This window comes from Schistocerca americana, chromosome 4, assembly GCF_021461395.2.
Source record: "Schistocerca americana isolate TAMUIC-IGC-003095 chromosome 4, iqSchAmer2.1, whole genome shotgun sequence".
NCBI classification, from domain to species: domain Eukaryota; kingdom Metazoa; phylum Arthropoda; class Insecta; order Orthoptera; family Acrididae; genus Schistocerca; species Schistocerca americana.
Window position 1 is genome coordinate 607,400,078 of NC_060122.1, and position 22,912 is coordinate 607,422,989.

At 40.3% G+C, this 22,912-nt stretch overlaps 1 protein-coding gene and 1 long non-coding RNA gene across 3 annotated transcripts in view; one reads left to right on the top strand and one right to left on the bottom strand.

Annotated features, from left to right (window-relative positions):
* The window catches only part of LOC124613970 (xenotropic and polytropic retrovirus receptor 1), a 286,213-nt gene that overhangs the window by 238,862 nt on the left and 24,439 nt on the right, over positions 1-22,912 (top strand). For both annotated transcript variants that reach the window (XM_047142759.1, XM_047142758.1), the window contains exons 7-8: positions 3,903-4,050; positions 14,286-14,486. In XM_047142759.1, the coding sequence (XP_046998715.1) occupies positions 3,903-4,050; positions 14,286-14,486 (349 nt within the window). The remainder of the gene's footprint in view (positions 1-3,902; positions 4,051-14,285; positions 14,487-22,912) is intronic.
* LOC124613971 overlaps positions 4,595-22,912 on the bottom strand; it is a 76,672-nt gene continuing 58,354 nt past the window's right edge. The window contains exons 3-4 of the long non-coding RNA XR_006979668.1: positions 4,819-4,886; positions 4,595-4,731 (exon numbers count right to left, since the gene is read on the bottom strand). This is a non-coding gene — a long non-coding RNA (uncharacterized LOC124613971). The remainder of the gene's footprint in view (positions 4,732-4,818; positions 4,887-22,912) is intronic.

The window sequence follows — 22,912 nt, forward strand, 5'->3', positions numbered from 1 at the left end:
TAATGTAATGGACACCTATCTTCTGTGATATAAAGTATAATTCTGACAAACAATTACAAATAGTGTTGTCTGATCACACAGTAGCATCTGTTTCTGTGACCTGTTGTAAGCTTTGTACTGATAAAAATATATGTCTTCTAAACATGCATTGGTCATGCAGTTTAACAATACTACAGAGCTGTTCTTGGCCATCGGTCTTCAATTATGTCCTCCTCCTTCTCTCTGATGATATTCAGTGGAAAGTTAACAACCTGCACTCAAGTGATTGCTTTTCAATCTGCATATCTTTCGGGGAGAACAACTTCTGAAAGAAACCAGTGCTAGCTAAAAATATTTGAAGTCATGAGACCATTCGATCATGCCTGTATTAGACAAGAGATTTAGTTCACCAAACTTAAGGACACATTTAATGTAACAGACAACCAGACGTGTGGGGTGACTATATGCAACACATGAAATAATTCCAAAGCAATATCCAAATAATGTTAAAGAACAAAAGCACACAACAATTATGAGAAGCAATCCAATTAACAAACACCAAGTTCCCATAAGAAAGCACATATTCAAGCTGACCTCAGATCATAGTAAAATCTTGTTTGACCATCTTGTTTGGATGTGCCCAGGTCTATGGTACACTTAGACAGTGTTAGTGTTCATACTTTTCAACTGACTAACTAAATCATTATTCCCCTCAAATTTGTGTACATATTTCAAACTTGAAATCCACACTAAATAAAGGCATCCTTCCTAGTTTTCTGGAAACTGGGCTCCTGTTTCTTTACCACTCAGGTACAAATATTATTAGCCAGCTTCATTTTTCCACTAATTAAATAAAAACTAAGTAAAATAAAATTTTTAAAAATCTTGCTGCTCTTGCTCTTAACTTCTGTTTCATACTCAGCATTTTTGTAACTTATTGGTATTTAGAGACTGCTGTCAACTGTTCATATATTAAAGCAGTGAAATTTATTTAATAAGAGTACTAAAGTTAATCATAATTTATATCCCTGAGTCTAAATTTCTGATTAATTATAGAAGGGTTGGCTAATAAGGTATTTCTTTATTTTACTTTACTTTATTTTTGAATACCTAAGGAATTCCAATTTCCTACCTTGAGGCTGATGGCAGTCTGTGAGGACTTTGCACTTCTCTATATATAACTCAATTTTGAACCCTAGATGGGGACTCTGTCTACATGGAAATCATTTTTACTTCTACTATTGTGGTTGTAAATTTCACAGATTATCCTAAATTCACTCTTTTTATTAACAACAAATATCATTTGGGAATAAATGTATTGGAAGATGAGTGTAAGGATCCCTAGGTTTCTGAAGCAGCTGCTGGAACATATTCGGTTACTGGCTACATGATACTATTACTACACACTTTTGTAAAATAAACACTTTTTGACCCTAGCTGTATTGTTTCAGGCAGTTAAGTCTTAGGACAGTATTAAATACCCTTAGAAGGGCCTGTTACAATATCAGCTTGAAGTCCAGGTTGCTTACATTTTTACACATTTTCACTCCATAGTATCTTATAGCATTATCTGCATGCTAATGTAGATACAGTAAAACATTTAATCATTCAACAAAACTGAACAGTGACACTACACAGAAAAGTAGATAACTGAACACAGTAGAGGCTTCCTCAAAGATATCCCTTCCCAGAGCATTTTCTCCTTAATGGTATTTGTTACATCTGATAAAAATCAGGTTTTGTTGATTTTCAATGTACATAAACCTGGTCCAAGACAGAAAAACAACATTCTTACTTCTGTAAAGATAAGTTACACACAAAACTAGCAGGGACTCACCTGATCTTGCTGCAAATTTGAGATCTGTTACAGAATACTTTCTTAGCAGTGCAAGCTATTTTAAGTAAGCATTCCAACCAAGATCTTGGGCTCACAGTAATACAGGATTTTGCCAGTAATGAACAGGGTCTAAAACATAAACACATTTAAACTAAACCAATATGCCAAGCCAGTGTACACCTTACTGATCACATTACAGCTCAGATCAGCCCAGGACCTGCATCTAGGCTAGAGTTTGGCATGGTCTCTTCAGAGGGTGCTCCTGATGACAAGCACCATCTGATTAGAGGTGCCAGTGGGGTTGAAAATAATGTTGTACCAGCTAATCAGTTTTGATAGTGATGTTGTTGGCACCACAACCCTCATAGATTCTGATTTCTTGTCTAGGGTTCAGAGTGGGTTACTGTAATCTGATACAAAATTTTTTTAGCAAGGTCCAATATGGCAAAGTATCTACTAAAGTATTATTGTAAATTAAAGATAAGTATATCAACCATCTATTTTATTAGCTACTTGGGTACAGATAAGAATGGTTCTACAACAAATATCAGTGTGGTTATGCAAAGATTAAGCTAAAAATAGAAGGTGGAAAGCAGGTATTTAATACAACTGAGGAAGCCCTCACTCACTTTTTTTGAAAAAATTAGCTGCAATGGTGTTAACTTCACTGCTTCAATAATAATTAATAATTTATAGCAGTTTAATTATAGTTAATTATTAATACAGTTATAGCAGCTTCTTTAAATTGTACCTCGACTTGTTCCACACCCCTGGATGTTTGTCTTCTTAATGAGGTCCACAGAAGATGACAAGCGAATGAATAAATGAAAAATATGTAACATTTCTTGATGTTTTGATGGATAGCAAGTTACAGTAAAATAAACTAATCATAAAACTTATCTATAAATGCAAAGCATGTTAAATATACTCTGTGCTGACTCACAGCCAAAAACTTATATTTTGTATATGTTTGCTTTAATTACCCTTCAGAATTATCTTTTGAGGTAATAAAGATCAAAGTTAAAAAAAAGTGAAAATGAACAATAAAAATATTATGTAACACTGATAAGTGAATACTATTACAAAGTGAAAAAAATAATGAAGATAAAAGATTATGATGATGAAGATGGTGAGGAGGAGGAGGAGGAGGAGGAGGAGGAGGAGGAGGAGGAGGACGAGGACGAGGAGGAGGAGATATGTGAATGATTTGAAGAGAATCATCATTCTTGAACTTTCTTCTCAATAAACTTTTTTGGGAGGACACATCAATATTCATGATATAAGACACAAAAACAGTTTCTTTGAGGGATCTGCATATTTCTCTAAGGTTGTGAGTAAAGTCTTACATACTGATGCAAAAATGTTTAATGAGACACCCACGTCAAGTCAAGAAATTAGTATCACTGAAAAGCAACCAAAAAAATTATTCCATGGCAACCAACATTTGAAAAACAAAAATATTGGGGACAAATAAAAGAATATCAATCTAGGCACTTCTCTTAAATGTTATTTTATGATCTACATTTGGAAATCTTTATTAGTAGTATGAAAGATTAAAAGATTCACTGTAAAAGATATCTACATAGCTAACTGTTTTCCTCAACAGTAACCAATATATCCATGTAAATAGACACTGTAAAAGATATCTATTTGTATATTACATAGCTAACTGTTTTCCTCAACAGTAACCGGTATATCCATGTAAATAGTCAACAAGAAATAACAGATAAATAAGACTAACTGATCAGTATAACTGTAAAAAGTTGCCATTTTCAAAGTAATAGGTTCACTGAAATCTTGTACAACTGTTGAACAAAGATTTGTAAAAGTAGTTTAATGATAACCATAGAAAATTGTTAACACAGACATGGAAAAACAGTTTGCAGCAGCTATTTCTCTCTTCTAATATACTGTATACCATGATTCAGTCCACATCCCTAAAAGTTGTCTTGCAATGAGATCTGCAAGTACTAATTTTTTTGTTGCTCTTTGTTGCCCAATATTGTGAAAGACAAATTTGATTTCTCTGTACAAATTTTTCCCATAATCAGCTGTATAAAATTTGTATTTTCATTTTCATCAACAGGGGCGGATAATTGCAGCACCATTTTTCCATGTTGGGTTTGCTGATTTCTGGCTTGCAGATCAACTGAACAGCCTTGTGGGTGCATGCTTAGATTTCCACTTTCTCATCTGTTTTTACATAAACAATGGCAATTGGTTTGATGCTCAAGGTACTGTCTTTAAGTGGAATATAGAAGTGTTCTACTGTTCCATACCTATCCAACTGTATTCACCCCCTTCCCTTCCTCCCCAGCTGCTCCCCCTGCCCCCCCCCCCTCCTCTCAATCACCATCCCCCCCCCCCCAAAATCTCTCTCTCTCTCTCTCTCTCTCTCTCTCTCTCTCTCTTTATCCTGATAAATGTGGAAAGGATAACTACTGGCAGTTGAGACAGATAACAGCACAGCAAATTACATAGATTAGCCAGAACTAGAGTTAAAAACAAAGATTCTTTATTAAACTCCATAAAGCACAATAAGCATCTTACTAAAAAATGGATTTTTAGCTGATAATACAACAACATATATAAAATGTTTGATAAAATACTTGTAGACAAGGAATGTTTATCAGAAAATTACTTTTATTGGAAATCACAGACATTGAATAAAGATATCTTGAATATTACAAACTAATGTCATAGAAATAGTCAAAGAAGATAAAAATTAGCTAGGACAAGTAGTCATAACACAGGATCTAGATCTTCATGTGTACCATATCAACAGTCCTTAAATACAATGTTGAAGTCCTTCATGATGGATTTGTTACACAAAATCTTCTCAGTGAAGTTATTATGTTAATTTGTTATAAAATTCCAAGCTTTTGACAATATCCTCCATTGTCTGTGTCAGGAATCTGGGAACATGATACTGAGTTGTAAAGCACCATTACTCATCCGCACATCTCGTATTGTATACCTGTATACGTGCAGCTAATACGTACATATGTAAATTACTTGGACTGCAATAGATGGCTGGCAGGTGCTTTGGAAATGTATCACCAAGGCAGTCCTGCAGAAATAAATTTAAAGAATTCCAAATACTGATTGTTGTAACATTGGACAGACACAATATCAGAAGTAAGAATGACCAAGTTATATTGTACTGCCACATGAAGAGAACCATAGAACCATTATAATACTGAAAGAAATATAGGTCAGTACAAAGTCATAATTAAAGACAACATCAAAATAGAGTCTTGTAGGTGAGCATACAATATGCTAGTAAACATAACTAAGGCCAAGAGCCCAGCGCAATGGGTTCATATTGAGGTGTTGTGCACATGACACAGTGCTTGCTGTGCCATCTGTCGAAGTTCTGAGGCAACCTTTCTTGGTTGTCTGTGGTGACACTTGCATCATGCACTGTTTGGTTAAGCATGCTCACACTGTAGTGTTAAAACACTCCTTCCCCCTTGGAGAATAGTGTTCACTGTGGAGATGTCCATGTCTTCATCAGTAGGTGATGACTGCTGGAGCAGGTGTCTTGCTGTCACAGGAGCATATGGTCTGAAACAGCACAGGCATGGACAGGATTGGCACCCACTCCCCCACAACACGCTGTAAGAGAGCACTGGTGATACTGGTGCTGGGGCTGGTGCCAGGCAGGCACTCAGCAAAGGAGGCACCAGAGAAGATGGCAGTGGCGATAGGATGCAGAAATGGAGGTGGCTCGGCACTGATTACTCCACCTGGCAGTGGTGCCGATAGCAGCACCCAGAGCAAAGATAGTTCTGTAGCTGGATGAGGTGTGGACTGCACCACAGGGGCTGGCGCAGATGGTGTAGCTGAGTGCGTGGATGGAGGACTCTTTGGTGCATGGTTGGTCACTCATGGATATATCTGGTTGCAGTGTCATGATACCAAGCCATTGGAGGAGCGCACAATGCAGAGAGAGTGGCATCAGCAGTGATGGACAACCACTGGTATTCATTTAGGGTAGTGGCTAAATGCACAGGCCCAGATGGAGATTGGATGGCATCGGTGATGGGTGGCCAGGTGTTGGCCTGAGCAGATGATGCAGCATACATGGCTGGCAGCCATGAAGCATCTCCACCTGATTACAGTCGCTGACTGGAGTGAAACTATATGAACTCAACAGTCTATCAGGGACTTCCTTGGGAAAAGGGTGAGTGATATATTTTTTCATCTGGGTTTTGAATTATGGACCAGCTGCTCCACCTCTCCACTGGACTGGCAATTTTAAATCCCCTTCCCCCGCGGGTCGCTCTCTTTGCTGTCCGCGTCCGCGCGCTGGCGGTCGCGAAGACGTGGGCGTCGGAATCTGTCGTAGCTTCGATGTGCTTGCTACATCCGTCCTGGTCACCAGTTAATACTTCTTGCTGAGAGTCTTCTTAATTTCATTCAATGCTGGGTCCCAAGCCTTGCTAAGATTGTAACCGCAATCTCGGTTGATAAGATCTTCCCTGGTGTGAATTTTGATAACCTCCCTTATAACGCTGTCCCACTATTTAGAGGTCTGAGCCAGGATCTTGGTTCGCTCATAATCCATCTCGTGTTTCTCAGACAAACAGTGCTCTGCTACCACCGACTTATTTGGATATTTCAGTCGAGTGTGCTTTTGGTGTTCTCGGCAACGATCTGCGATGGTGCATACTGTTTGTTCGATATAAGTCTTCCCACACTCACAGGGAATTTTGTATGTGCCAGCTTTCCTCAAACTGAGGTCATCTTTGCCTGTGTTTTATTGGGTGGGCAAAATACAGTTTTAAATCAGTGTTTCTCCGATTGTCCCCAAAAGTGCGCCATTGTACGGAATAAAGGCAGTGGCTACCTCTTCTTTCGTGATTTCACCCGCCTCCACAGTTGTGCTGTGGTGGTGGGATGGAGAGCGCATCTAATCTACCATTCCGAGTATCCATTTTTTCGGAACACAGCTCTGAGGTGTTCCAATTCCTGGGGCAGATTCTCTGCATCTGAGATGCTGCGCACCCTGTGTACTAGTGTAATTAAGAAGACTCTCAGCAAGAAGTACGAACTGGTGACCAGGGCGGACGTAGCAAGCGCATCAACACTACAAGAGATTCCAACGCCCACGTCTTCGTGACCGCTGACGCGCGGGTGCGGACGGCGAAGAGAGCGACCTGCGGGGGGGAGGGGATTTAAATCAGCCGCCCGCTCTCAGGAGCTCAGTTCATCAGTACACCTGATGATGGCGACATGTCTGATCGCCAAAGTATTGTGCTCATTGGACACTATGAACCGGCAGCATACCCGTGGACTGTTCGAGCAACAAATACGCCGGGAGAAGCTGAAGAATCACTCAATTTAACTTGCTCCTGTAAAGCTACTGGGACTGAGTGGGGACAAGAAAAGTGGTATCAGGTGTGCCTTTGTCATTGGCAGCAAACATTTTGGATACTGGCTTCTAGAACAGTGCTCGATTTTTACTGCAGATCTTTCCACCTTCTATCACACTACACAGTACATCTGATGAGAAAGGCTTCTCAATTGTGCATTATGTTCAAATTGCCTTAGTGCCCTCCAAAGCCGCTGTGTGCTACACACATACCACCTTTTAGTACAATGAATCCTAGAATGACTTCACTCCCTTGCTGATAATGGAGCCAGCGTGATGTTCGTGTGGATCCCTGGTCACGTTGGAGTGTCAGGGAATGAAGCTGTCGATGCTGCTGCCAAGACTACAATCAAAGTACCTAGGCCATTTAGCTATTATGGACCAGCTGCTCCACCTCTCCACTGGACTGGCCGATTTAAATCCCCTCCCTCCGCGGGTCGCGCTCTTTGCTGTCCGTGCCCGCGCGCTGGCGGTCGCGAAGACGTGGGCGTCGGAATCTGTCGTAGCTTCGATGTGCTTACTACGTCCATCCTGGTCACCAGTTAATACTTCTTGCTGAGAGTCTTCTTAATTTCATTCAATGCCGGGTCCCAAGCCTTGCTAAGATTGTAACCGCAATCTCGGTTGATAAGATCTTCCCTGGTGCGAATTTCGATAGCCTCCCTTAGCTGTTTTATCCCTTCTGATTTGTGTGTGTTGTCGCAGACAGGAATGAGTCCCTCTGGCCTGAACACTGGTCCTCTCTACATGGGAATAAATTAGGAAATTAAGCACCTCCCAATGGTTTGGACAATTTCCTTTTGCCCTTCTCATACTTTTGCCTAGGTTGTGTGTTGGGCACTGCTGTTTCAGTCACCATAATTTTTTTAATGGAAATCCCACACCACTCTGTGCTTCCTGCAACCAGCCATTGACAGTGTGCTATTTTCTGACCCAAGGCTTATTTTGTACTGTTCATGTTTCAATGTATGTTTGCAACCTGAATTACCACATATTTTAGCAGATACAGCATGAGCTGTTGATTAAATTTTACTTTTTATTCATTGTAGTAATATTGTGAAGGAAATTTAGTTTTCAACCTTTCGAGTAAACTCCTCAAAAGGGAAGTGATCATTTTTAGCTGTCCCTCTACTCCAGTCGATTAGGCTCCAAGCATTATAAACTTCAAATTCATTCAGTAACTGACCACTTTAAGTTATAACACAGGCGCTTATAACCTCAGCTGTTTTGCATCCTGAAGCAATAACAAACAAATAAATGGAAAAAAAGTGGGGGCAAGTCATCGGTTTCATTGTGATGTGAATCTTGAAATCGCTATCACACCCTGAACCTTCTGTAAACTGGAGGAATATTCTGAGCAGACTGCACCCATTTGTTGGTATGAAACTTGATAGAATACCAGAAGCATTTCATCAGAAATAGAGAACCCAAAAATTTTGAAGGCATCTAGCCGAAATAAGCTTTCAGTGTTGCATCATTGACTACTAGAAAGGTCAAAATCTGAACAACTGCTTTGTAATGCTGATGATCCCAGACTCACTGCATAGGTTTGAGAATGTAACAAACTCACTGCTGTATCCATGTCCACTTGCATATTTTACATCTTGTCCATCACACATACTTCAGTGTAGAGTTTGCTTGGGGCTGGCATCAATTTGGAAACATTGATCACATGCATATTAATGTCTGGTGAAGGACATTGAGAACTGCATGCAAGCACATCATGTCCTTCTTTTACAATGGTTGCACATTGTCCAATACTTTGGGCGTTCAACCCGCCCATGTTGAACAAAACAATAAGGGCACAATGAAAGAGGAGCACACAGCCATTGTTGTGACACTGAATGGTGTTACTGTTTAGTGCAGTGCTGCCCCACGTGGCATCAAGGCTGCAGTTGCACAACTGCATCATTGTCTTCCCCCTGTAAGCTAACCAATGGTGGCCGAGGAGGAAAGGCTACTTCACACCACGCTTCTATCTGATTTCCTGCTGTCCTAGATACTTCAAAAGACTGAGGAATGTTCAGGACGTCTGTGAGAGGAGGATTTTCACATTGTACCACACATTCACTAACTTCCCTATCTGGAACCAGGCATATTACAGCTTCATGATCCATCAAATTAGTGTAAGAGTCCTGGCGGGCTTTAGTAACAAACTGGCAATGATGGCTAAGCCCATGAATTTCCACTGCCCAACGTCTGTATGACTGTAGCAACCACTTTTGACTATGGTAGAGCTCAATATAAACAACAACAACATGAGTATGTTTACAATGATAAGTATAGAGCAACTGACACATTTCATCAAAAGGGAGACTGCCAGGTTTCTGAAGAGAAGCTAGCTGACACAAAAGGTGATAAACACGAGGAAAAATCCATGACAAAAATAAAGCCTTATGCAAGTTGGGGGCAGTGACTCCAAAACCTTGAAAATATACCCAAAAGCTTTTTTCATATGTGTCCCAATCTTCCACATAATCATCATATGAAGAAACATAGGAGTTGGCTTCAATTGTGGTGAAATCTGGTGCTTCAATGAGGCTGCGACATTGTTTAGTGTCATGGCAAGAGCCTACTGCCAGTTGGCGAGAGCTTGCTGTTGCTCAAAAAGTGATTGAAGAACTTCTTCCACTGACATGTTGGCTGTATATCGAACCAAAGAAACAAAACATGTGGAATAGAATCCCACCCTTGTTGCCAAGTATGTTGCAGTACTGTAGAGACACAGTGTTAGAAGTAACACTAACTATGTTTCATTCTGCTTCCACATAAAGCGATGCACAACAACACTGAATTAAGAATAGAATAGTACAAAGTCTTGTACTTACAGAACACATTAATATACTGTCTCGTAGGCGAGTGTACAAAAAGCATGTAAACACAAGTGAGGTCAAAAGCCCAGAGTTCCAGGCTTATATTAGGCTGTTGTGTACACAGCACAGTACTTGCTACACCATCTGTGCAGGTTGCAAGACGATCTCTCGAAGGGCAGCCATGGAGGCACTTGCATCATGTGCTGTTTGATTATATGCACTCACACTATATGGTTACTACACTTACAGTGCCTGCATTGTACGTATATGAAACAATTGTATTCTTAAAAATAAACTGTACAGCTTTGCTGAATAAAATATCCATAATTACAGCACTAGGTGTAAAGATAACTACCACATGTAGACAAATAGACTTAATTTTAAGTGACAAAGATCCTGAAATGGCTGGATGTATATTCTATAACAAACTTTCACGCTGCATCAAGACCTTAAAAACACTGTCTGCATTCAGACAAAAACTAACGTATCACCTGGCCTCAGCCTTTTGTTATAGTGTAAGGAAGTTCTTAGAATCAAATATATAAAATCTTTAAATAAGAGAGTCTTACATAAATTATATATAAATCATATAAAGACTGTGGCAGCTCATGATTATACATTTTGAGCTTGCTGTATAACAGTTATGCTTATCAACATATTTATATAACTATGGCCACAGACAATAATAGAAATAATAGTAATGATAATAATAATAATAATAATAATATGCACAACTTAATGAAAAAAGAAAGAATTGTTTTTGTGGAATTTTGTTTTGTGCATATTTAAGTACAATTTATGGCATGAACAAAATAATGTTTAAGCTTTCATTACTTTCTGTTTCGCATTTTTGTGTAAGTGTAAGTTTTTGTGCTTATTTACTTTTTGGACAAATGTACGGGATCCCTAACACAACTATTTGATAACAAATTAATTACAGGGCCAAAAATCGGACATTCTTGTGTTGCACCCACACAACAACTTATGCTAATTATACATTTCTTTGCTAAAGGTTCGCTTGTAGTCATGCTTATTTGATTTTGTCATCTCCAGTTCCTTCATCGAAACTGAGCTTCACACCACCTTGAATTACAGCAAAGGTGTTGTCACATGCAGGGATCTGGTGCACATATCCCAAGAGGAACTGTAAGATGAGTGGGCTCTAGCAGGAGTAGTTGACATACAAAATATCATTAATAGGGTGGATGGGGATTTTGTGAAGTCCAACTCCTGTATCCTGACATTTAATAGCACAAAACTCCCTGAGCATATTAAGGCAGGTTTCCTTCGCTTAAGTGTGCGGCCTTATATACCCAACCCAATGTGGTGTTTCAAATGCCAATGCTTCAGGCATACTACTCTTGGGTGCCGTGGAGAAGCTACATGTGGCAAGTGTGGTCAGGCCGCCCATGAAGGTGTCCATTGTTTGTTGCCAATGAAGTTTGTGAATTGCTCTGGGCCTCACACCGTGTGGAGTCAGGACTCCACCGTGTATCTGGAAGATCGGAAGATACAAGAGCTTAAAACTATTAAGCACATCCCCTATATTGAGGCAAAAAAGCTCTATAAAGCCATGCTACCCTTGTGTTTTGCTACCTCCTTCACTTCAGTTGTTAAACAGCCCACACAGAAAGCTGACACTACTACACAAATGGAGGCTGCTAGTGTTGGCACTAATAACTGTGTGTCCCTGCATTTGTGATGATGCAGTCATTTCTAAGCCTGCCCCCCCCCCCCCAAACTTTAGAAAAAGCTGTGGTTGCTGACATTATAGAGCTCCCTGCCCCTCCAAAGGTTCTGTCTGGTACAGTGTCCAATGTTGCACACCCGCAACCACAGTTGCGGCTGCAAAGTCTTACCCAGGGAAAAAATCCAAGGCAAAACGTCACACACTAGTGGAATCAGGCAGAAAACAGCCTGACGATGTCTACATCGACCTTTCTGACATCTCTGTTGATTCTTCTTTAGAGGCTATGGAGCTTGATGTCGGATTGGGGCAACCATCTCTCTCCAAAACAGAACTTCCACCCATTGTGGGCTCTTCTCCCTGTCAGAAAATCCAGATGGAAGTATTACCCCCCCCCCCCCCCTCATAGATGGCTCCCATTATACAGTGGAACATGAATGGATTCAGGATGCACATAGAGGAACTGAAACTCCTCGTGCAGCAATGCCCTCTCTGCTTGTGTTTGCAGAAAACACACTTCAAAGCATTCAATGCCCCTGCCCTACGGAGCTATACCCTCTATTGCAAGGATGACCTGCAATGTGTGTGTGTGTGTGTGTGTGTGTGTGTGTGTGTGTGTGTGTGTAGTTGGACTTGTTGGATTATTACAGTGACAACATTCCACATTCACCTGCTGTCAGCACTGCTGCACTACACCACTCAGGCTCACACTGTTATGCCAATGTACACTCACTACACTGCAATACTATTCCACTCCATTCATGGGCCATTTAGGGGAATCCTTTCTAACCATCCAGAATTAAAACCCATCACCTGGTTCAGATTCATTGATGACGTCTTAGAGACGTAGATTGAGGGTGAGTACACCATACCCATATTCCTCCAGAAACTCAATACCTCCCCCCCTCCCCTCCCTGCCCCCATTCACTTCACCTGGACCTCCTCAACCCAAAAAACCACCTTTCTCAATGTTGATGTCCATCTCAAGGACAGCTAACATCAGTACCCCTGTCTACGCCAAACCTACCAACTACTAACAGTACCTCCACTTTGATAGCCACTACCCATCTCATACCAAGAAGAACCTACCACACTGTCTAGCCACTCATGGTTTCTGCAGCAGTAGTGACCTAGTGAATATGCCACGGATCTCACTTTGGCTTTCACAGACCAAAATAACCTTGTCCAGAAACAGATCTCCCATGCCTTGTCTCTCTCACCACCTCCTACATACCCACTGTCTGGCCACAAAGAAGCATTCATCTTGTAACCCAGGACTGAAGCAACTGTCTGCCAAACATATGCAATATCCTTGTCCATCCTTACTTTATCCCTGCTCCTAACCCCTTGCCTCATGGTTCATATCTGCACAACAGACCTAGGTGCAAAAACCTGTCCCGTACATCCTCCCACTACCATCTACTCCAGACCGGTCACAGGCATCTCCTACCCCATCAAAGGCAGGGCTAGTGGTGAAAGCAGCCTTGTGACCTACCAAATAAGCTGCAACCACATGGGCAGGACAACTAACAAGGTGTCTTTCCGCATGAATGGCCACTGGAAAATTGTGCCCAAGAGACAGCTGCACCACACAGCTGCCGAACGTACTGCCCAACACAATGTGCTTCACACAAATGACTATTCCACAGCCTGAATCATCTGAATTCTTCCTACTGACACCAGCTTTTCTGAATTGCACAGATAGTAACTCCTCCTCATAACATATCCTTCATTCCTGGAACACCCCCCCCCCCCCCCCCCCCCCAGCCTCAGCTTTCACTAGTATCTATCCTCCAGCTACATATCGCCTTCCCTGCTCCCACTCCAGATCTACATGCACCTTCTATCCCACTAGCACACACCTACTAGACTTTTTCCCCCTCTCTGCTTCTCCCCTCTCCACTATCCATCTCCTTCCCCCCACCCCCCTACCCACCTCCCCCTTCCAGCACAGCCTCCCAACTCAGCACCTTAGCAGCCCATCCTGTCTGTGCACACTCCCACAAGCAGCACTGCACTGTCCCACATCCCTGTCCTGGTAACCCTAACCCTCCTGCTCCATGCCTTTTCCTTACCCTGCCCCCCCCCCCCCTCAATCCATCCTGGCAGAGTGCTGCTCACCTTATACACAACAACAGTCTGTAGTTGGGCACTAGTGGCCAGATGCAGCAGCCAAGTGTGTGTGTGTGTGTGTGTGTGTGTGTTTTCTATTTTGGCAGAAGGACTTATTTGTTCAAAAGCTTAAATGTTTAGCAGTCTTTTTGATTGTGCCTGTCTGTGACTCGAAGCCTTCTATACTCTGTGAGTAGAAATCCATCATTTTCATATTGTTGGCATTTTGAAAAGCATGTGAACTGCCTGTTTTGTATTGTATAAGTACTGCAATAACTTAATACTTACCACATCTGTAGCAACAAAGGAAAAAAAATACTGAAATAACTGTTTATTCAGGCATTAAGTAGGAACTATTTTTATCAGTCAATGATACCGGTATTTCATTTTGAATTGCAACCTCATCATGTTGTGTTTTCCACAGCACAATTAAGAAAAAGATCTATATATCTTTATTTAGTGCTAATATCTCTTTTACAGTGTTAAACACAGCTGAATGTGGGCCCAATGCTGTTATCTCAAAAGCAATTGTAAACTGCCTTCCTGCATGGTTCAGATTTGCACAGTGTCTTAGAAGATATCGTGATTCAAAGGAAGCTTTCCCCCATCTTGTGAATGCTGGAAAGTACTCGACTACATTTCTGGTAGTACTATTCAATACCCTCCGAACACTGAACTCAGGTAACAGTACGAAATGATACAATAAATCTTTCACTCTATGCCATAGGATATAGAAATATAACTTTTTAATTTTTATTTTACCCAAATGAAAGCATTATTTTAAGACAGATACATTTTAGTTTGTAAAATGAAGTGACAATTGTTTAGGATACAAAATAGCTTTTGTAAACTGTAGAAGAATAGCCATGTAATCCACTACCTTATTTATACACATTTTGTTTATTAATTATGTGCATTGCCTTCAGTTTATTTTTTTATTAATTCTTACAATGGATTATTTTGCTTTTCTGGTTATGTGGTGAAAATTTTGTGTCGCATATGTTAAGGCCCCAGGAGTAGACAACATTCCATTAGAACTACTGACGGCCTTGGGAGAGCCAGTCCTGACAAAACTCTACCATCTGGTGGGCAAGATTTATGAGACAGGCGAAATACCCTCAGACTTCAAGAACAATATAATAATTCCAATCCCAAAGAAATCAGGTGTTGACAGATGTGAAAATTACCGAACTATCAGTTTAATAAGTCACGGCTGCAAAATACTAACGCGAATTCTGTACAGACGAATGGAAAAACTGGTAGAAGCTGACCTCGGGGAAGATCAGTTTGGATTCCGTAGAAATATTGGAACACGTGAGGCAATACTGACCTTAAGACTTATCTTAGAAGAAAGATTAAGGAAAGGCAAACCTACGTTTCTAGCATATGTAGACTTGGAGAAAGCTTTTGACAATGTTGACTGGAATACTCTCTTTCAAATTTTGAAGGTGGCAGGGGTAAAATACAGGGAGTGAAAGGCTATATACAATTTGTACAGAAACCAGATGGCAGTTATAAGAGTCGAGGGGCATGAAAGGGATGCAGTGGTTGGGAAGGGAGTGAGACAGGGTTGTAGCCTCTCCCTGATGTTATTCAATCTGTATATAGAGCAAGCAGTGAAGGAAACAAAAAAAATTTGGAGTAGGTATTAAAATCCATGGAGAAGAAAGAAAAACTTTGAGGTTCGCTGATGACATTGTAATTCTGTCAGAGACAGCAAAGGACTTGGAAGAGCAGTTGAACGGAATGGATAATGTCTTGAAAGTAGGATATAAGATGAATGTCAACAAAAGCAAAACTAGGATAATGGAATGTGGTCGAATTAAATCGGGTGATGCTGAGGGAATTAGATTAGAAAATGAGACACTTAAAGTAGTAAAGGAGTTTTGCTATTTGGGGAGCAAAATAACTGATGATGGTCGAAGTAGAGAGGATATAAAATATAGACTGGCAATGGCAAGGAAAGCGTTTCTGAAGAAGAGAAATTTGTTTACATCGAGTATAGATTTAAGTGTCAGGAAGTCGTTTGTGAAAGTATTTGTATGGAGTGTAGCCATGTATGGAAGTGAAAAATGGACGATAAATAGTTTAGACAAGAAGAGAATAGAAGCTTTTGAAATGTGGTGCTACAGAAGAATGCTGAAGATTAGATGGGTAGATCACATAACTAATGAGGAGGTATTGAATAGGATTGGGGAGAAGAGTAGTTTGTGGCACAACTTGATTAGAAGAAGGGATCGGTTGGTAGGACATATTCTGAGGCATCAAGGGATCACCAATTTAGTATTGGAGGGCAGCGTGGAGGGTAAAAATCGTAGAGGGAGACCAAGAGATGAATACACTAAGCAGATTCAGAAGGATGTAGGTTGCAGTAGGTACTGGGAGATGAAGAAGCTTGCACAGGACAGAGTAGCATGGAGAGCTGCATCAAACCAGTCTGAGGACTGAAGACCAGAACATCATCATCTCTAACATTACTTAAATTGGAGCTCTGAATTTGACACTAGGCTTATTAAGAACTTAAAGACTAGACCTGACTGACTTAGCAGTTGCCAACATATGTATCACCAGCAGCAGCTTTCAGGCAGAAATAAGATCACCAGTACAGAAGTTAAACTCGTACTTAAAAGAGGTACAAAGAGGTTTAACTATATTCGCAGACTGGCCAGCCTTGACAATTAAGACACTACACCTGTATTCACGAGAAGCACGGCCCATATCCCTGGATAGCCATCAACTTTCAGACTGCCATGGTTTTCCTGAATTTAGTGAGGCTGATTTCCTTCCTTATCCTTTATCCAACCTGAGTTTGTTTTCTGTCTCTAATGCCTTTGTCATCAGTAACATCTTAGACTCTAAGCTTCCTTCTGACTTTCACAGAAACATGTTCAACTTTAGAAAACATTCCAGTGTTCTCATTCACAGTTAAGGGCTTGAAAGCTACAAGCACATCACTGTCACTCATACCACTCCAGAAAAAGTTTCAGCAGCTCTTATATTGAATTGAAAGGAGAAACATTCCACAAACTTATCATTGTCAGAAACAATAGCAGACATGGGTTGAACATTACAGAGTAGATTCATATTCACATTATTCTTTTACAAGAAGCAGTAAGCTTTTGCATGCTACAACAGATGAGATAAGACAACAGCTTCATTGGAATACACGTCTGCAGCATGTTGGTACATTATACAAAGCTATAAATGTTTAGGCAAAAGCAGGCACAGTTATAATTTGGATTTCCCTCTGCATAGTATCAATTTATGATATAATTATGTTGAAATCACCACTCTTCAAGGGTCTTAATCAGCATCAGATCAACCACTTCTGATGATAGATCTTTATTCCTTTTAACGTAAATTTTGATATATTAAAATTTGATTCTGATATAACAACATACTTTCAGCTACAACAGAAAATTATTAATTTATGTCTCTCTTCATACCAGTCATTTTACTTATACTTCTCTATCAACTGTCAGTTTTTTATTTTGGTTTTGGTTTTTGAAGTTGTGCCTACACCTGCTATCACTTATTGAAAGCTAAAACTTTTTTCCCTAGTCAGATAATAGAAACATGTCCATGAGAAGTTTCATGACCTAGAACAACTAATCCTGAAATAAAAGCACTGCTCTATTTATTTTTTGACACATTTTTAAAACACCCTTTTTGAATCAATAGTGCTATCTCAACCAAAGCAAGGATCTACTTCAGTTCATTCAGTCAGTTATTTTGTAAAAGACTGAATTTTACTTTTTATGTTTTTACCCCTTCTATTCCCAAGTCAACATTGTTCAGTAAACAGTACCATAAACATGTTTTTTCTCATATGCAAAAATTATACCTATTGAGGGACTCCCATTTTTGGTATGATATGCTGAATCATGAAGAAAGTTGACCTTCAGCGTAATCTGATATTATATGGAATATAATTGTAACTAAAAGACATGTCATCATTTTGACACAGAACTCAGTTGATACTGTTACAATAACTTCACTGTTGTGTGTGTGAGAAGGGGAGGGGGAGGGGGTGGGGGAGGGGAACGTGAAGGGGTATATTGACAGTGATCATAGAAGGAAAGCATTTTATCACAGACAATACACAGTGACTTGATGATGGTTTTTAGAGAGAGGTTCAGGATGAATATTGCAGAGAAATTTATGAAGAAGACAGTGTAGATGAAAAATTTAATTCTTTTTCAAACATACTGCCACACATTTTTAGTCTCATTTTGCCCTAAAACAAACAGAAGCAAGGGTAAGGGATGGATAACTACTGGAATTAATGCATCTTTTGCTTGGAGGAGCATGAGTCATAATGAAAAATTGACTAAGAATAAAGCAAAAGATATGTGGAACATTATTAAATGCAAACATAGTGGTCCAGTTGAAACTGAGTCTCTGAAAATTGTGCTATCAAAAAGGTTAACATTAAAATTGTTAAGTACTTAATTCATTGATTACATCCCCACAGCAGCAGCAAACACTCAAATACAGATGTATTAGATTTCCTTCTACACATACTGCTAACAGACATTATTTGGTTTATTTGGCATATTTTCATACCTTGTTGTGTTACAGAAATATCTTCTGGAGCAGTGGATCTAAAGTAAATAATGTTTTTATTTCTCAGAAATGAGCAGTAAGAAGAGTTTGTAAACTAGATTCCCACAAATCTTATAGAGCCTTCTTTAAGGAACAAGGAATTCTTATACTCACTGTCCCATATGTTTACTCCTTAATGGTTTTTGATGAAGGAAAAAATAACTTCTCCTTCATGTCTATGGTTCATACCAGAGTTACATACTCGGGTGCAACAAAAGTTTTCGATAAACTTCCATCCAAAACAAAGCAATAAACTGGGAATCCCAATCATTTCAAAAGAAGATTAAAAATGTAGCTTATTAGCCTCTCCTTTAACCAATAATCTAACTACCTAGATTAAAGAACTGAAACTATTCTGTTCTCTACACTGCAGGCAGCAGTGTCCATTGTAAATTTGCTCAACAAGTAGTCTATTGTAAACCGGATTCTGTCTTGGCAGAAGTAGGTAATTGTTTTCTTTGAAAAATCCCTATACAACCACATAAATATTGGAGGCAAACAGTAGCTATTTAACATAATTGAGAAAGCAGAAAACTTTTTTTCAAAGTAACAGCATCTTGACATCTCAGGTTTTCTTGGCATGAGTGATTAATGGCAGGCCAAATTGTTGTTTCTATTACACATACAATATTTCAACAACTGACCCAGCAACTCCAACAGCAAATCTTGCAGTACCCAAAGATGGTGTTTGGGTCGCTTGTCAAAATATTGTGTGTGTGATAGAAACAAAACTCTTCTGCTCACCCAGACATGCCATTATCAGCATCTTTCTAATTTATTAGATTGCATTTAACTGCTGTAAGCACAAATAGCATTAAGCATTGTAGTGATATGTCACAGAGTGATGTACTTCTGGCAAGTGAGAGACTGTTTGTTTACTCTTAGAACAATGTATCTTTGACTTGTTGTATCTCATGAAAACAATGCACCTCCTCTGAATGAGGTATTAGAAGTAGGACTGAACCTATTACCAGAGATTCTGGAAATTTTGCTGCGTTTCAGACTATATTCTACGGCTATCGTCGCGGACATCACACAAGCTTTCCTTCAATTAACCTTGAACGAAAAGGACAAAGACTTGACCAGGTTTTTCTGGTTCAAAATTAGCCAGGATCAAACAGGAAATCTTCAAACGATGGACGAACTAACAGAATACCGTTTTAACAGCCTCCCATTCGGCCTGACCTGCGCCCCATTTTTACTTTCTGCAACACTAAGAGAACTTTCCGACATGTGTATAGCAGCATTTCCCACCGTAGCGCCACTTATAAATAAGACTGCATACATGGACGACTTTGTGATCTCAGTAGAAGGTGATAATTTGGTGATAGCTATATACTATGAACTTGTAACCCTAATGAAACTGATCAGTCTCCCCTTATCAAAATGGGCTACCAACTGTGAACAACTCCACACTATCTGGAGGACAGAAGGGCGAGAACTCCACACCCAGACTCAAGTTTTAGGCGTAGACTGGGACACTGCAGGTGACTACTTCTATATCGATCCTAGCGAAATCATCAGAAGGTCGTCAGAAGAGCCAGCCACCAAACGACTCCTTTTACAATGTACGGCTAAATTCTATGACCCATTCGGACTGTTTTCCCCTGTTTCTCTTGTTGGGAAATTGCTATTCCAGGACACATGGTGCCGAGGAATTGGCTGGGACGAACTTATTCCCTGGGACTTAGGGGCACAATGGCACACTTCGATATCTAGCTTACCTTCATTGTCATATATACGTGTCCCTAGATGGATAGCTACAGCTCATGGAAGAGACTCTCAGCTGCACGTATTCTGTGACGCCTCGGAAAAGGCATATGGAGCAGCTTTGTACATTTGTACTGTCTTAGATGATGACGTTGTAACCCATTTAGTCTGTAGCAAGAACAGACTTGCTCCTATTAAGAAGGTGACATTGCCTTGACTCGAACTTTTAGTGGCAGTGGTTGGGGCCAGACTATTGTGTTACTTTTGCCGCGCAACAGACTTTAACATTGCCCATGCGATATTGTGGACAGATTCTACAATAACACTAAGTTGGATTTGCTGTGATTTTAACAGATGGAAGACCTTCGTTTGCAATCGTGTAACTGAGATACAAACACACACAATTCCCACGCAATGGAAACACTGCCCAGGACCAGACAATCCTGCTGACCACCTCTCATGTGGACTCTTCGGCTACCAAATGAATTCTCTGGATATTTGGTGGCATGGGCCACCTTGGCTTACACGCCCTCCTGAATGCTGGCCAAACGATACTCCAACGATGATACAACTTCCTCCCGAAGAAAAGAGGAAGAAAACCCAGAGCCAAGTTTTGTCGATATCTACACCAACCAGCCTTTTGAACTTACTTAAATTCAGCTCATACTGGAAGCTCGTTAGTATCACAGCATGGACTCTCCGCTTCCTACACAAGATTCATCAGAAGAATAAATCTTCAGGAGAACTTACAGCCACCGAATTATCAGCTGCCAAAATGTATTGGATTCGAGTGGGCCAGAGAGATTCGTTCCCCAGTGAATTACATGCACTTCAGAATAACTTACCACTGCCAAAAGAGTCAAAAATCGCATGATACAATCCTTTCTTAGAAGATGGACTGATACGTCTAGGAGGTCGACTGCAGTGCATGATATATACAGAAAACACAAAAACATTCCATGCCACGAATATGGAACTAGCCCAACTTTGGAAGGCATTAACCACCACAAAAACTTATCAGTTCCTCACCCACCATGGTATTACTTGGAAATTCATTGTCTCCCGAGCCGCTTGGTGGGGAGGATGGTGGGAAAGAATGGTGGGCACTATAAAGCATTGCCTACGGAAGGTGTTGGGACTCGCAAAGCTCACTGAAGAACAACTGAACACCACCTTGATCAGTATTGAAGCCACGGTGAACTCCAGGCCCATCACACCAGGAGATGATTGTGATGCACTCACACCTTCCCATTTTTTGACGGAAGAAAAACTTACGACTATTCCGACGGGACCAGAGCCTTCAGCGAACACCAATTTAACAAAGGAATTCTGACTGAGACAGCAACTCTGTGACAGTTTTTGGAACCGTTGGATTAAAGAATACCTATTGGAGCTCCGGAACTACCATGAAGTTAAACGCCCATCGGAACGAGTCATCCCCTTTCGCCCTGGCGACATCATGCTGATCCAAGAGGACCTTTGTCCACGACATATGTGGAAGAAGGCCAGGATAGAAAAGGTACTACTAGGAAGAGACAGCAGGGTAAGGACGATAATACTCTGGACACCAGAAGGTCACATCATTAGTCGTCCTGTGCAGCTGGCCGTACCTTTGGAGGTCAACCAGGGTGGGGAGGATGTCACAGAGTGATGTACTTCTGGCAAGTGAGAGACTGTTTGTTTACTCATAGGACAATGTATCTTTGACTTGTTGTATTGTATGTTCTGTGACTGTGTAATAAAGTGTTGTTAGACTGCTAATTGCTGCTCTACTGTGATTCACGACATGATAGCTTATAGGTAATACAGTGTACAGATTAAGTTTCTAAACTATGCTTCTCTTTTATTAATGTATACCTTGGCTTGAAGTTCTCCTTGATGGAATCTGTGGAACATAATGAATGTATGAATTCATGAATGAATGAAAGTGAATGAATATGTGAAGGGGATCCTGTGATACTTAAGTTGCCTTGTTGAAATGTGGTGAAAATCTTATTAAAATTTCACATATCTGCGTGTGTTATAAAAATTAAGAAACATCAAAGTCTTCTACAAACTGTTCCTGTAATTTGCAGCATCAACCAGTAATTGATGGTGGTTGCTGGGTGAAGCTTTAGTCATAGAGTCCCTACAGAGTTCCTTTGAGGCCATAATCAATACTTGTGCCTGTCCGTGCAACTGACTTAAGTGTCCTTTAGTTAATAATTTGATCAAGTAGTGCCTATACTTAACATTGTTGTTCACTGCACTTACTTTATTGTGTAATACTATAGACATATTAATCAAGCAGATAGCTTTTAGTTAATGTGCAACTTTCACAATCAAGAGCTCATAAATGTCTGAATCGGATGGCTGTATGACAGTTACATTTTTACTGTCCAATTCTGTCTTTTTTGTGTTCCTTTGAGGAGCAGGTGGACACTTGGACAAAATGCCACAAACTCTTTAAATAAGGCTGAATAGAAAAATTATATTGCCCATTCTAGATGGTTTTATGAGGGATATCCAGCAACTACAGTTATAAGGCCTGTAGCTCTACAAGGGCATTGAGTCTTTCACAGTTGGTATCACTGCTGTGTATGGTAGTGCACACTAAAATGAATGAGTGATAATGGTCATTAGTAGTGTCCTGACTGTCGTTGTGGTTATGGTTAAGGCAAACTCTCTCATTCCGTATCCCACCAAGTGCAAAGTGTGTACTGTGATACACTAAATGGATGACAAGGGCATGAGCACCACAACGATTCATCACAAAATCATGTCAGTGTAGGGGGAAGAGGTTATGTTATGGC